At 58.8% G+C, this 13,869-nt stretch overlaps 1 protein-coding gene across 8 annotated transcripts in view; it reads right to left on the bottom strand.

Annotated features, from left to right (window-relative positions):
- The window catches only part of DNAH17 (dynein axonemal heavy chain 17), a 37,614-nt gene that overhangs the window by 1,913 nt on the left and 21,832 nt on the right, over positions 1-13,869 (bottom strand). For 4 of the 8 annotated variants that reach the window (XM_083805160.1, XM_083805157.1, XM_083805161.1 and 1 more), the window contains 27 exons: positions 13,654-13,815; positions 13,335-13,499; positions 12,994-13,185; positions 12,287-12,553; positions 11,668-11,829; positions 10,986-11,219; positions 10,316-10,681; positions 9,988-10,205; positions 9,384-9,591; positions 8,956-9,071; positions 8,405-8,597; positions 8,067-8,302; positions 7,779-7,901; positions 6,906-7,110; positions 6,254-6,418; positions 6,007-6,147; positions 5,697-5,867; positions 5,387-5,509; positions 4,544-4,737; positions 4,284-4,432; positions 4,032-4,159; positions 3,529-3,756; positions 2,846-3,037; positions 2,084-2,263; positions 1,537-1,719; positions 406-588; positions 2-145 (listed from right to left, as the gene is read on the bottom strand). In XM_083805160.1, the coding sequence (XP_083661286.1) occupies positions 2-145; positions 406-588; positions 1,537-1,719; positions 2,084-2,263; positions 2,846-3,037; positions 3,529-3,756; positions 4,032-4,159; positions 4,284-4,432; positions 4,544-4,737; positions 5,387-5,509; positions 5,697-5,867; positions 6,007-6,147; positions 6,254-6,418; positions 6,906-7,110; positions 7,779-7,901; positions 8,067-8,302; positions 8,405-8,597; positions 8,956-9,071; positions 9,384-9,591; positions 9,988-10,205; positions 10,316-10,681; positions 10,986-11,219; positions 11,668-11,829; positions 12,287-12,553; positions 12,994-13,185; positions 13,335-13,499; positions 13,654-13,815 (5,028 nt within the window). The remainder of the gene's footprint in view (position 1; positions 146-405; positions 589-1,536; positions 1,720-2,083; positions 2,264-2,845; positions 3,038-3,528; positions 3,757-4,031; positions 4,160-4,283; positions 4,433-4,543; positions 4,738-5,386; positions 5,510-5,696; positions 5,868-6,006; positions 6,148-6,253; positions 6,419-6,905; positions 7,111-7,778; positions 7,902-8,066; positions 8,303-8,404; positions 8,598-8,955; positions 9,072-9,383; positions 9,592-9,987; positions 10,206-10,315; positions 10,682-10,985; positions 11,220-11,667; positions 11,830-12,286; positions 12,554-12,993; positions 13,186-13,334; positions 13,500-13,653; positions 13,816-13,869) is intronic. The other 4 variants (XM_083805158.1, XM_083805162.1, XM_083805163.1 and 1 more) reach the window with 2 other exon arrangements.

Genomic DNA, 13,869 nt, shown 5'->3' with positions numbered 1-13,869 from the left:
CCCTGATCCGAAGGAGCAGGTCTGCGTACCACGCTCCTAAGCTAAGAAGAGAGGGGTAGGCGTAACGCGTCCACGATTCGGGCACGTTGTCGTAGAAGAGCGCGTTTGCCAGCTCTTCCATATCTGATGTAATCGTTAGTTCTCCCTTTAAAAAAGAGAAAAGTCTGGGCAGTTTTATCTGGAAAAAGCTAGACCGATGGAAGTATTTGATTTCAAACCCAGTACAAAGCACAGGGCTGGTGCTGCCGGACTCTACCTCACGTGATGGGATGTGTAAGGGTGTGAGCAAGGGTAGCCGGGTGGTTTGTACAAGTCAGGGTTTGAAACAAGCAACAGCCATTTGCAAATCACAAGAAATTATTTGGGAGGGAGAGGTGCGTCTTAGCCAGCTACCTAAATGCATACCTTTAGTCCCAGATCTAATTCTTTCAGAGAGCGCCTGATTTCGTGGGTCAAGATGTTCATCCTTTCGCATTCCTGGAAGGCAACCACCACGTACGGTGTCTTGTCCTCTGCTTTGGCCATGATCTCCATCATGTTGAATGGCTCTGGCAGCTTCTCAATGATCTCGTCTAGCACTGACTTCACCTGGAAAAAATAGACCATAAAACTCCTCTTATCTAGGGGAAAAAATGCTGCAAGTTAACAGTTAGTTAAGCTAGTAAGATTTTTCTTTTTCTGCCTTTGTGCTTTCCTGTGCTTCCTCCTTTGTTAGTAATTCTCTATATTTTTAGTAACTACTCCTGAGTCTTAAAAAGCTGCAGCTCTGTGTTCATAGCTCGGAAGATCAGATCTCAAGCTGACTGAAATTCAACTGTAAAATCCAAGGAGTCAGAAGGAAGACTTTAAAAAAAATGAAAAATTCTGTATTTTTAGTAGTTGTCATCATGAAAGGAAATTACTAAGCACCCTCTAGCTGCTGAGGATGCTGTGCGTGAGCCACACTTTGCCTTTGGCACGTCCCTACCTGTCAGAGTAACCTTTCTGAACGCTGCTGCCTCTTGTAACTGCACCCTGTGTTCATGTTGAGTAAGCACACACAAACTGGTGGGCAGCGTTTGTACCCTCTGGGTTTCACAGAGGTGCTGGAAGAGAGCAGCCACGGGCCCTGAGGGTGACCGCGGCACCACGCTGTGTGCCCTGGCTTCAGGCCCCTGGCTGCGGGGGCAGTGCTGCAACTCAGCAGCTGTAGAGGGGCGAGGTGCTTGCTTCAATTACATTGCCAGTACCCAATGGAAGGGCGAGCATGGACACCCAAACCCAGTGCAAACATACTCAAATAAAACCTCCTTGGAGGAGCATCCGGCTCGTGAGCGCTGAGCTGGCAGCCCCCCTGTGCCAGGCTGACAGCGTGCAGCCTGCTGCTGTGCTGGCACTGCAGCTCTGCGCTCTCCTGCACTGGCAGGGGTCGGTTGTCCCTGCCGCTTGCATTCTCTGGGTGATTGTGTGGGGGCCTGTCTCTGCCCTCCCCAGCCAGCCCCCTCGTGGCCTCTGCAGCACCCGTGTTTGCTGTAAAGAAGCAGAAGCTTCACTTGCCTTTTCCTCCCGGGAGACGCCGGCACCTCCTCCAGCATCCGATTCTTTGGGCTGCATTTCTAAAACTGTCCGAAAAAGCCTCTCCGAAGTGACGGTCAGGAAGCCGATCTCTGCGTTGGGGTGAAGGCCGTACAAGTAGGGGCTCTCTGGGGGCAGGTTGTCATCGATGTACTCGTGGTAGCCCTGAGCACGAGGCAGTTACTGATGTCACTGCAGCGGCTACTTACGTATGAGCAGTTTCACTTCAGCCTTGAAAGTGCATCATTGTTTTTCTGCTGATGGTGCTTCACGGCTAGTTGGCGTTGCTTATTTAAGATGATTTTCCACTTAAATAAGTCTTTTCCTTACCACACCAGCCACAAGAATCATTTTTCCAGTGATTCTGCCTGTTTCCACTGGATTGAAAAGGCACAACTTTTTTTCCTACACTCCCTCTTGGTTTGCACAAGGGAACTGTGACTAGCATGCCTTAATCCAGAGCAGTGGTTTTCCACAGCAAACTGTAATGCTAATTACCACAGCCTATGATGAGAGAGGTCTATCTTACCTTGTAATCCAAGCTGGGAGGGATCAAAAATCCCGGAGCTAAGTACAGTTCCCCGTCCAGCATCTCTGCACTGATGTATTCACTCAGGTAAGTCCGACACAGCCGGCGGTCCCAGTCGTCTGTGATGTGCCCACCGTACATAATTTCACCAAAGAGGTACCGGAGATCATCCCACGGTACCTACAAGGAGACAGATGCTCCCCCTGAGCTTCCTGTTGCCTGTGGGGCTCCAAGAAGCCCCTTGCAGGACCTGAGGGCGGCTGCATGAGCCGTAGAGCCACACGAGCTCTCAGTTTGACCCATGGATGTGGCAGTGCCCTAGGTCCTGCAGAAGCAAAGTGGAACAGGACATGGGACTGTGGCCGTGGAGGTGTCTTGTGCTCGCCCACAGATTGCCCCGTCCCCGTCTGGGCTCGGCCACGGCGCTCCTGCACCCTGCCCTCTGGCTTTACTCGGGTCAGCAGCGCGCGGCTGAAGGGCATGGCTGGGCAGGGCTCCGCTCAGGGTGGGAAGCCCAAGCCTGCTCCTTGCACCGCCATTCTTGGGGCATGCTTTGTGGTCTGGGTAGGAAGGTGTGTTTAGAAAAAACCAACACAACAACCAAGCCAGGGGCCCGAGCCAGTGTGTGCTCTGCTCCCAGCCCGTGCTCAATGCGTGCGTGCCACAGCCCTGCTGCACAGTTCCCACAAGAGGAGGCGTTTGTGCAGCAAACCAGGGCTTTGCCCCTTCCCCCGAGGTGTGGTTGCTTTGTAAGGACCTTACCTTTGGGTTGGCCTCCAGGTAATTGTACAGGACGTTAATCGATATGGTCAGGTCACCGTTATTGAAGGGGTAAGACCTGTTCCAGCCCTGAGCACCAAACTTGCGCCGCTCTGCCACCACAGCGTGGAAGTAGCAGAGCGCAAACAGGATGCATTTGAACTCAATCTCTTTGCTGCACATCTCTAACGTGTCCTGCAGTGGAAGAAATGAGAGTGGGTTTGCAAGTGAAAAAGTGAATATCACCATCAGCCCTGTCTGTTGAAGAAAATTTACAGGTGATAGCAAAGCAGAACTGAAGGGAGTATATTTAAAAAGAAAAGAAGAAACACATAAACTTATCTTTTAAAGGCTTGCTGACTAGTTAATTATTACGCTTGATTGTTCATTAAAGAAATGAGGAATTTATACACATGGACATGCTCGGGCTCACGCCCCCGGCACGCTTGGCTGGCTGGTTGGGGCAGCGCGGTGCCGCCCGGCTCTGGGGCAAGCCAGCAGCCTTCCAGCGCCACCCAGCCCTGGCAGCCCCGGGGGCTCCGGCTCTCCCCGACGCCCGTGTGAAGGTGCCTGGGTCTGGCTCCCGGCACGGCACCGATGGGGGCTCGGCCCCGGGGCTGCGGGGCCAGGACCGGGGGAGCCGGCAGCAGTGGGGGGGCAGCGCGGGGGGAGCAGGGTGCAGGTACCTGGGAGAAGAGGTCGAGGGCTTTGTGCAGGTTGGCGTACATGCCGGTGGGCGGCTCGTTGGTGATTTTGATGGCGTTCTCCAGCAGGCCCTGCGGGATGATGTGTGTCTCGGGGCTGGGGGCCGGCTCGGCACTCATGAACACCCGGTAGTCTGCGTGGCTGCCCATGCCGTGCCGCTCCACTCGCTTCTCCAGCGTGCCCAGCCAGCGTGCCACCAGGTGGATGTTCTGCAACACAGAGCCCTGCTGCACGGCGTGCTCTGAAATTCAACCTCAGGAATCGCTGCTCTGCGGGGAGCAGCTGCAGCGCGATGTGGTGCTGCTCGGGCTGGGGATGCCACAGCAACGCTGCTGCAGTGTGGGGAGCGCTGAGAAACCAGCATGCGGAGCTCCCCACGCCGGGCCGGCAGTGCCGCGGGCCTCTGCACGCCCGGCTGGGCTGCGTTTGGGACCCCAGCTCCCGGGGCATCGCGGTGCCACGGGGCCGGGCAGCCCCCACCCACCTGCAGGATGACCCAGTGCCCCTGCTCGGCCGCCACCTCCAGCACGCGTTCTGCCACCGCCTCCTGGCCCTGCCCCAGCGAGACGTTGTGGATCCGCCCGTTGTCGATGGTGAAGTTCAGCTTCCTGCCTGGGGAGGGGAGACAGCCACAACGCGTATTTTGTTAGGAAGGTGGGGCTGTGCAGCTCCTGCCATTAAACGAGCACCAAACCAAAGCCTTTGTGAACTGGTGCTGGCTGAGGAACCAGCTTACCCAGGGCTTCCACGTCCTTCAGAGGGTCGACGCCAGGGGAGAGAATGAAAAACACGGGTGTGGAGGGGCTGCTCTCCTCGTACGACTTGGAGAACTCAACACTTCTTCCTTCCACAAACTTGCTGCCCATCTGCTCTTCCACAAAGTTCCTACAGAAAGGCAAAGCCCCGCATGTGAGCCGGGAACAAATGCGCTTGCTGGAGACGCGGCCTCTCGCCGGGGAGGAGCCAAGCTGCACGAGCCGGGCGGGTTTTGGGCACCTGACGGCGTAGGTCATCCTGTCCGGCCGCATGCAGCGCAGCATGCACAGCTTCTGCAGGGCCGTTTTGTTCTTCCACTCCTTCGGGAACACCTCCTTCTCGGGCACCTCAGACTCGACAAATTTTTTCCATCGCTTTGCTGAGCCCTCGATGTCACTATCCAAGTTCTTGAACTCATCCATTTCCGAGAGGGCCTGCAGGTCCGGCAGAGGAAGACGGGACCCTCGCTGGGCGCTGCTCCACCCGGCTCGGGGGCCACCGCAGCACCGGGCGCGTGGTGCCACAGACGGGCCCTGGCAGCCGTGAGAGCGGCCCGGTGCTGGGCACGGCTGTTTCAGGGTCAGGAGGGGAATGCCCCCCTTCCCCCCCAAGGTGTGCAGGGTGCCAGGGGAATGGGGATGCTGAATGTGGGGGCATGTCTGGGACATCCCTTCATGGGACAAGAAGCCGGGCACATGGGGGGGGGGGGATGCTGCTACCAATGACGGCCCAAACTGCAGCAAAACACAACTTAACCATAAACATCGTTTTGCTGTTGAGAGCAACCTTTTGTCCATTTTCCCTTACGCCCTCCCCTAGCATGAGCAGGAAAGGCAGGCACAGCGAGTGCAGTGGGAGGTGCTGCCTCTGGAGCCCGTCAGGCAGCGGCTGGACTCAGCACCCATCCTCAGCACCGCTGCCCCTGCTCCTTCCCGGTCTCATGGGGCCAGGAGGAGCCACCTCTCACCACCTGCAGCCGGTGTTGGCTCTGCGCTCCCTCCCTGGGTGCCACAGCTCAGCCCGAACCTGCTGCCACACCGCGCCTGGGACCGCACCAGCACCGATGGTGAACTCAGGACCCACCTTGATGCCTCCCCACCCCTGGGACTGCAGGAAGTCCACAGGGGACGCAACGCCGGCCTTGAAAGGGAAGCGCAAGAGGAAGTCCAGCTCCAGCGGGCTCACTTCTTTCTTGATGGCCAGGATCTGGTGAGAAGGGAGCGCGTTGTTGTGGCTGCCGCACAGTAGACTGCAGCCCTGCGGCACAGCATGCACCGGGCAAGAGGTTCCTGAGCCTCCAGTGGCAGCACAGCAGTAGGAGAATGTGTCTAAAATAACACAAATTCAGAAAAAATACTAAAAAACAGCAGCCTGATGCATTTGCTCCTATTACCTGGAAGGCAACCTGGGCCAGGAAAATGAGTTTGTCTCTCTCAAAGAGTCCCCGTGCAGTGTACATGAAGACCGAGTAGGTGATCTCATCTGTCAGGTTGATCACCCGTTGCTTGACGTCCTCGGCCGGAGTCGTTCGCTGAATGGCTTTCTCAAAGACCACGTTGAAGGCCTAATGGAGAGCCAGGGTGGGCTCAGCACCTGTGCTCCTGAGTGCTTTATTGGAAGCATAAATGCTGGAACGCCGAACCTCCCGCATCCCCCAGACGCCTGTCCCATACAGATCAAGTACCACCTCGCTTTATGCTCACCTTTAGGGAGAACTGGTAGATGGGGTTGATTTTGTTGAGGTCGCTCAGGATGAAGTACAGCAGGGATGCTCTTTCTGCCGCTGGCCTGTAGTTCTCCCTTGCAATGTTTATTTCACCTTCTGTGACTTTCGCTTCTTTCACCTGGAGGCCCACGAGCACGGTGTTACTGCCGCACCCCGAGGCAGCGCCCGATCCCCCACTGGTGCCCACGGGGCCGCCGCTCCCGGCGTGGGGGCAGCTCGCCTACTTTCTCCTCGATTTCCGTGGCCGTGCGCTTCGTTGTCTCCAGGTTCTCCACCAGCGCGGTGTCCCCCAGGAAGTTCCCTGACGCGGCAGAGAGCCGGGCGAGCAGGGAGTCCTCCAGCTCCTTCAGGTTGATCTTAAACTCGTTCTGGCTTTTTGTGAGATTTGCCTGCAACACCAATGCCCAGGAGAGCCGTGACTCCTTCAAGAGCCTGCGGTGACCCCCCTGGCATTGCCAGCCAGGATCTGCACTGGGAGCTCCCTAACAAAGAGCGTGCAGTAGACTGCAGCTCATTAGCAGTTTCGCTGACTTTATCTTTTTTTGTATTAATTATAAGTCCTCTGTTTACAAGCACAACACCGGACAAGGGGATGCACTGGCTGGATGAGTGATAGGTCCCCGAGAGAACAACCCCAGCTCACGAAGCCCCCGAAGTGCGGCCGCACGGACGCAGGGCGCAGCAGCGAGCGCACCGCAGGCGGCAGGCACGGGGAGAACAAAACCCACAAACGATAAATAAACAGACCAATAGATCAATAAATAAGCAAAAGCAGCCACAAAAACAAACAAGCCAACCCCCAGAACACACAAAGGAATCGGTCAGCAGAGAGAAGCCGTCTCCCCGCTGCCGCAGCCCCCGCCGCCGGCCACGCACCTTCAGGTCCTCCAGGTCCGGGCGCTCCTTGGCCACGACGGCGGCCAGCAGCTGGTCCTCCAGCCCCTCGCGGGTCACCAGGAAGTTGATCAGGGTGCACTGCGCCTGCATCTCGGGCTTGTAGTGAGGGTTGAAGTACTTGGTGTGCAGGATCAGACGGAAGCGGGGGTGATATTCCACTTCTTTATCGCCTATCTTAATGTATCTGTTCAGGCAATTAGATTAATTTCTGTAGATTTGGCAGTGACTTCTGAAAGAGAGAAGCCCTCCACCCGCGTGCTGTTTCCAGACCCTCGAGATGTTTTTCTCTGCTCGGGAAGTGGCACAGCAAGGGCAGAAGAGCCAAAACAGCCTGTGCAGGGCAAAGGACCGAGGAGCAGAGGGAATCTGAGGCTGCTTCTGGGCTCCTGATGTTGTGGGTGCCGTGCCATGAGCCCAGGGAAGGCCACCAGGGGTGCAGCTCCCCGCGGGTGCAGCCGGTGCAGGCAGCGCTCCTGCATCAGGGCTGGGAGCACCAACATGGTGTGGGATGTGGGGCAGGAGCCCCATCGCTGACCACGTGCCCATGTCTGCCAGAAAAAAACATCCTGATTTATCAGGCTTTATCCTGCAGGTGCACTGGGGAACGTGGTCTTCTTAAATCACTAAATGAACCAGACTCAGCGGACCAGAACAGCCCTAAAGTCCCATTGACTACAAGTGTAGACCATGAGAAAAGCGGGGGATGTGGCCAGGGGCTCCCACGTGAAGGGTGGATGGATCCGGCCCCAGCTGCTGTCATGCAAATGGGGCATAAACGGACATTTTAGGGCAGCAGTGGGTCTCCCAGCAGGTACAACTCCTTGGCCACCAGAGACAAGTGTGCGTGCCGACCTGCCCTTCTTGATGGTGTTCCTGCCCAGCAGGTGGTCCAGCACCGGCTCCACTGTCTCACCGATGTCCTCGATCAGCAGCGTGTGTCCTTCAGAAACCGCCTGCTCGATGGTGTCCAGGTAGCTGCAGCCGGGCAGGGAGGGGGGCCTCGTGGTGAGGTTGGGCAAATGCCCCCCAGCCAGACCCTGCAGCGCACCCTGGCCCCTGCTGCTCTCAGGTGCCTCGGCTCTGATGGGCGTGCACAGCCCCTGGGGCACAGGGGGAGGGCAGCCGCCCCCCCAAACCCACCTCCTCTGGCCCAGCCGGATGGCTTTCAGCTCCTCCCTGTATTTGTTCTTGATCCACTTGATGCCCTGCAGCTGGGCGTCCACGACCAGCGGCCACCGCTGGGTGTTGCAGAGGATGGTGGCGTTCTCGGTGGACGTGCGGTCACTGGGCAGCCTCTGGTTGCTCCACGCAGCCACGTCGGCAGCATCGGTGAGGAGGCTGAGGGGGTCCAGCCCCGGGGTGGTGGGGATGGGCACCTGCCACGGGGGGGACGTTGGATGCCCAGCCCCTGAGCAGCGTGGGCCCCTCGGTGCCGGGGCAGGGGGCAGAGCTGCCCGGGGGGCTCCGCAGCCGCTCACCTTCAGCGCCTCGAGGTAGGGGATCCAGTACTTCTCCATCAGCTCGTCCCTGTACTTCTTGGTGAAGTAGCCGACGTAGGACACGAAGGCGGAGATGAGCAGCACGTCCCCGCACAGCGTCTTCTCCTGCTCTCTGAGCATCTCCACCGACTCAGCCCAGCGAACGTTTTCGGACGCCAGCCCCCCAATGAGCCTGCAGGGTTGGAGCAGACGGCACAGTGCAGGGACCCAGCCGGGACACGCAGTGCAGCCCTCGCCAAACGCCCGGTTCGATGGACCCAGCTCTGCTGGTGAATTTGGCAGAGGGGGAGCTCGGGCTGTGGGCTGCCTTTGCCTCAGGGCCCACAGCTCTGCGGCTGCACCATCCTGCCCCACCGCATCGCTGCGAGTTTCTGGCCCAATTCGCATGTGGGAATTTTTAATCTGGGGGAAGTGAGGGGCCTGAATCTGGCATTGACCCAAAGGTCAATGTTGGAGGGAGCAAGGCAAGGCAGGGAGCAGCAGGCGGTGCCAGCTGCTTGCTTTGCCCCAGCCCCATGCTTGCACAGTACCTGTTTGCTAGTGTGATGACTCTGTTAGTTGCATCAGCCTCTTGCTGACATTTGATTTTCTCAGCCGTAGCTTTCTCAAACTGTGCAGTGAGAGTTGCCAAATTGGCATTCAGGTCCTTCAAAAGACAACACATTTACAGTTAGCTCCCACACATACAATATGCAACTGCAGCAAGCTTGCAGGCCAGGAGAAAGCTTTGCAGGCTCTAATGAGCTTGCAGTCCCTGTTGAGAAGACACAGCACCTGGACTCCGGGCTGCACAAATGATAAGAATCTTTCTAATTCATTGCTGGCATCTCTCCGTGGCCCGCAGCTGAATGGTTAGCGGCTGATCTGGAGCCATGGTGGACGCCAGCCAAGGCAAACAGCCGCGGGCTCCAGCAGCCAGCCCTGGATGGGGACTGCCCGGGAGGCAGCGCGCACTTACCGCGATCTTGTTCTTAATGCGACTGAGTTTTTCTTGCGCCTCTGCCAGCTCCGTGTTCGCTTCCTCGAGCGCCTGCCGCTTGGGCTCCACGTCACAGTACACCTCATAGAAGCGGACAATGTTCAAACACCAGGAGCACAGACCTGCCGCGGCCGTTGACTTTGACATTATAAACTCCGGATCAAAGCTGGGGTCTGACTGGTAGGGCCTGGAGAGGGAGAACGTGCCGCGCTGAGCCTCCCCGCCGAGGCCAGCGGTGGCTCCTGTCCCGCTCCACTTGGCGCAGCTCACGGGTGCAGTTTTGGAGGGCAGAGCCTGTGCCTGGGTTTGGTGCTCAGTGCGGCTGGCACCTGCGTCCCGCTGGCGCCCCATCCCCTGTCCCCAAACCCGGGTGCTGCTCAGGGTCTCCAGAGCAGAGGCGCACGAGGATGCTTTGTCACGGGCAGGGGCAGGAGGTAGTGGGGGCGGTGAGGCTGCGGCAGAGTGGGGCTGGTGCCCCCGGGTGTGCTTGTGGCCAGGGCTGTCCCCAGGCAGTGTCACCCAGAGCCCTTCGGAGAGCTGTCTGTCCCCAGCCCCGCGCCGGTCCTTCCCGGGTGGCACTCACTGAAACGCCTTGAGGCACGCCTCCGGGATGTGCTCCTTGTCAAACTTCTTCAAGGCATCAAGGAAGGTGTCTACTTTTCCCATCATGACCTTTGCCACCTTCCAGCTCTTATCCTTTGGTATCTTGCCGTTGGGCGCTGTCAGGATCATCACGGCTGCCGTGACATTCACCACCGCTTGGGGTGGGGACCCGAAGGACTTCAGCTCCGTCAGGTTGTTCTGGGAAGGGACCAGGGGCTGCTGAGCATCGCCTGGCACAGGGCAGGGCTGGGGTCCCAGAGCAGTGCTGGTACCCCCGGGGAGCCGCACCCCAGCGGGGGCTCTCACACCTTGTTGAGAGTGTTGAGGGCCTCCTGGGCGGCGATGAGCGCGGGCTCTGCCTTCGCCAGGTCGGTCTCACAGGCTCGCTGCTTTTCAGCCACATTCTGGGTAGGTGAGGGGATGGGACAGGGTGAGCAGCTGTGCCCGGTGCTGGCTACGGCCACAGCGCCACGGTGCTGACAGAGCTCGTGCTGCCCCAGCCTGCGTACCGTGTTGATGGCCTGGACCTTCAGCTCCTCCTCATCAGCGATGGCTTTCTCCTTGCTGACCTTCTCCGTTTCAACGCCCACCACGTGGATCAGTTTATCTGCGTCCTCATTCTTCTGCTTCAGTTCTGCCTCCTGGATCGCCAGTTTGGCTTTCAGGTCGTCCACCTGGATGGAGGAGGATGGGAGTGGGTCGGATGCCTTGCAGCAGCAGCTTGGCATGGCTCGGATCCCCGGCCACTGCCACCACCCTGCAGGAACCCCTGGCCGGCAGCCCTGCACTGCTGTGCTCCCATGGGAGGTGCTGAGCTCTTTGGTAGGGGCTGCACTGCTGCCTGTGCGATCCCACCCCAGCAGCCAAGGCGGCCGATCACCCGAGCCGAGAGCTTTTTGTGGGGCAAGCTCTGCTGAGTGCCCAGCTCTCGCTGCCCTGCTCGCTCCCACCGTCCCGCCCCAGGACGGGAGCAGGCACCTGCGATGCCGTGCTCTGCAGCTTCCTCAAGCCGTTCTCCAGCCGCTCGATCTTGGCAATGAGCTCGCTCCTCTTTTTAGAGAGCAGGTTTTGGTAGAGCTTTATCTGCTCCAGGAAGGTCTTCGGTGTGGTGTAATTATAGCGTCTCTCTGTGGCCAGGTAGATCTGAGACATCTCCTTGACACTTGTGTGGACGTAGGACATGAACTGGCTGATGGAGACCTTGACCTCGGGCTGCATCAGAACACCACAGTGAGCACTGCTGAAGCACACACACGAGGGGTAAAACCAAGTGTTCGTGCAACGTTAGCTACGCATCTAGCGGCAGAAGCCGGCAGGCAGAGCGCTGCTTCTTGATAGCAGCTGAAAAATGTAGGCGGTCACAACACGAATGTTCGTTCTCAAGCCCTGCTTTGGTTTTCCCCAGACTCCCATCACCCAGGCTAGCCTGTGCTGCACTGTGGAAAAGCTGGTCCTGGCTGTTAATTGTGGTGTCTTTTTAAGGACGAGAGTTTGGTCCCACGTGCACCGCGTGAGGCTGCAGCCTCTGACAGCAGCGCCAGCTGGGAGCTCGTCCCCGCTCCCCATCCCCGGGTTCGCTGCCACGAGCAGGGAGCAGAACGCAGCTGCTGCTCCCCTCGCGGCGCGGTGTGCCCTGACCCGGGACCCCTGCGGCGCTCACCTCGATGTCCCCCGTTTCCTCCAGGAACCTGCTGCTGACGGACACCAGGGCATCCTCGGGCCACTCGTGGAACCAGTCGATGGCTGTGCAGTTGACCACAGCAGGGAACCTCCTCGCCCGCACCCGCAGCGTGGAGCCCACGGGGGAGAAGCACAGGATCACCTGGGCAGGCGGTGCTGCTGGGTGGGGTGGCAGTGCCACCTGCTCCCCACTGCTGCACGCGGCGCTGGTGAACGCCGAGGCTTTGCCTCCCACCCACTAAAGCCCCTTCCCTGATCCCAGGGCCGGTGTGCGGCTGCGTGCCCCGCTCTGCTCAGCAGGGGCTGGGCCGGCACCGGTCCTTCCGCCAGCCGCAGCCGCGGTGCCGGTGCTGGCCTCCCTGCGAGTGCCAGGAGGCCGCTCGCACCCCCTCTGCTTGAGAGGTAAGGACGTGGGCGTCAGCAGCTGCGCCCCTGGGGCCGCGGGGCTCGCAGTTGGCTGAGGATGCTTTGAAAATGTCTTTCACTCGGACTCATTACAGCATAATGAAACCACAGTATTCTCTGTCATGTTTGCAAACAGATTTTGGATGAAGCACGTCAGAGCACTTGCAAAACACCCTTTGTGGGTGCACACCTACCTTTAACTGACGCCTGACTTTTTCTATAAATAATTTCCAGCAGTTTTCCCTTGAGTCTTGCAATCCGAGAAACTTCACTTGCGGCCTCATGGCACTGATAATGTTTTCCAGCTCATCATCCTGAAAAAGCCCCGGCACCTCCCCGGATGCCAAGAAGTCATTGATTAGGACCAAGAACGATTCCTCAGCAACTTGGGAGTCCGTCATCAGGAACACGGTGGGGATGTTCTTCACGGCTGCCTTGATGTACTGGGAGGCGAGGTCCAGCTGGGCAGGGGAGAGGAGCCGTCAGACCTGTGGCCGTTCCGGAGCAGAACCAGGCACGGTGCCCGGCGTCGTGCAGGGGCAGCGCCACGCCACGTGCCCTGTGACCAGCCTGGCGCCCCTCGGGGAGGCAGGGGCCGTGTTCGGGAAGGTGCGGGGTGCCTGATGCTGTGTGCTCAGACGGGGCTGCCCACGTTGCACCCGCCCTACGGGCTGCTGCTGCCCCTCCCCTGGTTGGGGAGCACTGTGGCCGTGGGGAGCAGGACCTGAGGATGATCAGCAGGCGCCTTTGTGCAGCCCAGGCAGCGCAGACGTGCACAGGGCAGAGCAGGGTGCCCTGGTGTGCCCAGCTCCGACAGAGCTTGCTGCAGAGCGTTTGCATGCTCTGCCCCTGCCAGCGGGCTGTGCCGCCCAAGGAGGTGTGGGAGGAAAACCACACTCACCTTAAGGTCTGGGATGCTGTATCCCTTCCTCAGCGTCATCTGAAACACATCTAGAGAGCTAATGTAAGCTGCTAGCCGTGAAAGGCTTTGCTTCCCGCTGCCTCCTACTCCCACCAGCAGCGCATTCCCTCGGGGAGACTCTAAGATCCGACTAATTCTGCAAATATGAGACACCGCGTCTTCAAAGAGCACCTAAAGAAAACACAAGAGAAGGATTAATATTCTGAATCACAGCACTGAACGCTGTGAACGCCCCTAATCGCACGGAGCTGACTGAGAGCGATGTCACAGCGGTGCCTACGCGCTGCCTTGACGCAGACGTCCCGCGGCAGGGAGCTCACCAAATTCATCACGGCGTTGACCTCGTTGTAGTTCTCTAAGGCTTCTCCCAGCAGCTTGTTCAGCGACGGCCAGCTTGGCACCGGCAGGTACTTGGGCTCCCCGATGCCCTGGGTGAAGTGGCAGTGGATGTTGGGCCTGGCGAACACCAGGTCCTCGCTGAGGTCCTGGGAGAGGCAGGGGCAGCGCTGGGCACGAGGTGCAGGGACCCCGCCTGGCCCCGCGCAGCGCTCCCGGCACGGCCACGCGCTCCGGCTGAGCCCAGCCTGCGACGCAGCCCTGTTGGGCAGGGACGCTCCCTTGTTTTCCAGCACGACTTACATCAAAGAATTTTTTACAGGTGTCGGTTAGCATTTTTCCAAAGCTTTTTTGATCCTTTTCGTCAATGAGCTTGTCTCCATAGACCCGCTCGGCTTCGTGGAGCCAGAGCCGCACCAGGTCAATGGGACTCTTCAGGCATTCGGGGGTGGAGAACAGCAAGCCCTGGCAAACACGCAAATCCCTCAGTCCTCTAGGTTTACTTTGCTGCTACTCAGA

Source organism: Anser anser (assembly GCF_964211835.1).
Source record: "Anser anser genome assembly, chromosome: 19".
NCBI classification, from domain to species: domain Eukaryota; kingdom Metazoa; phylum Chordata; class Aves; order Anseriformes; family Anatidae; genus Anser; species Anser anser.
The sequence above is the reverse complement of the archived record's forward strand: the minus strand, read 5'-3'. Positions and strand labels throughout refer to the sequence as shown.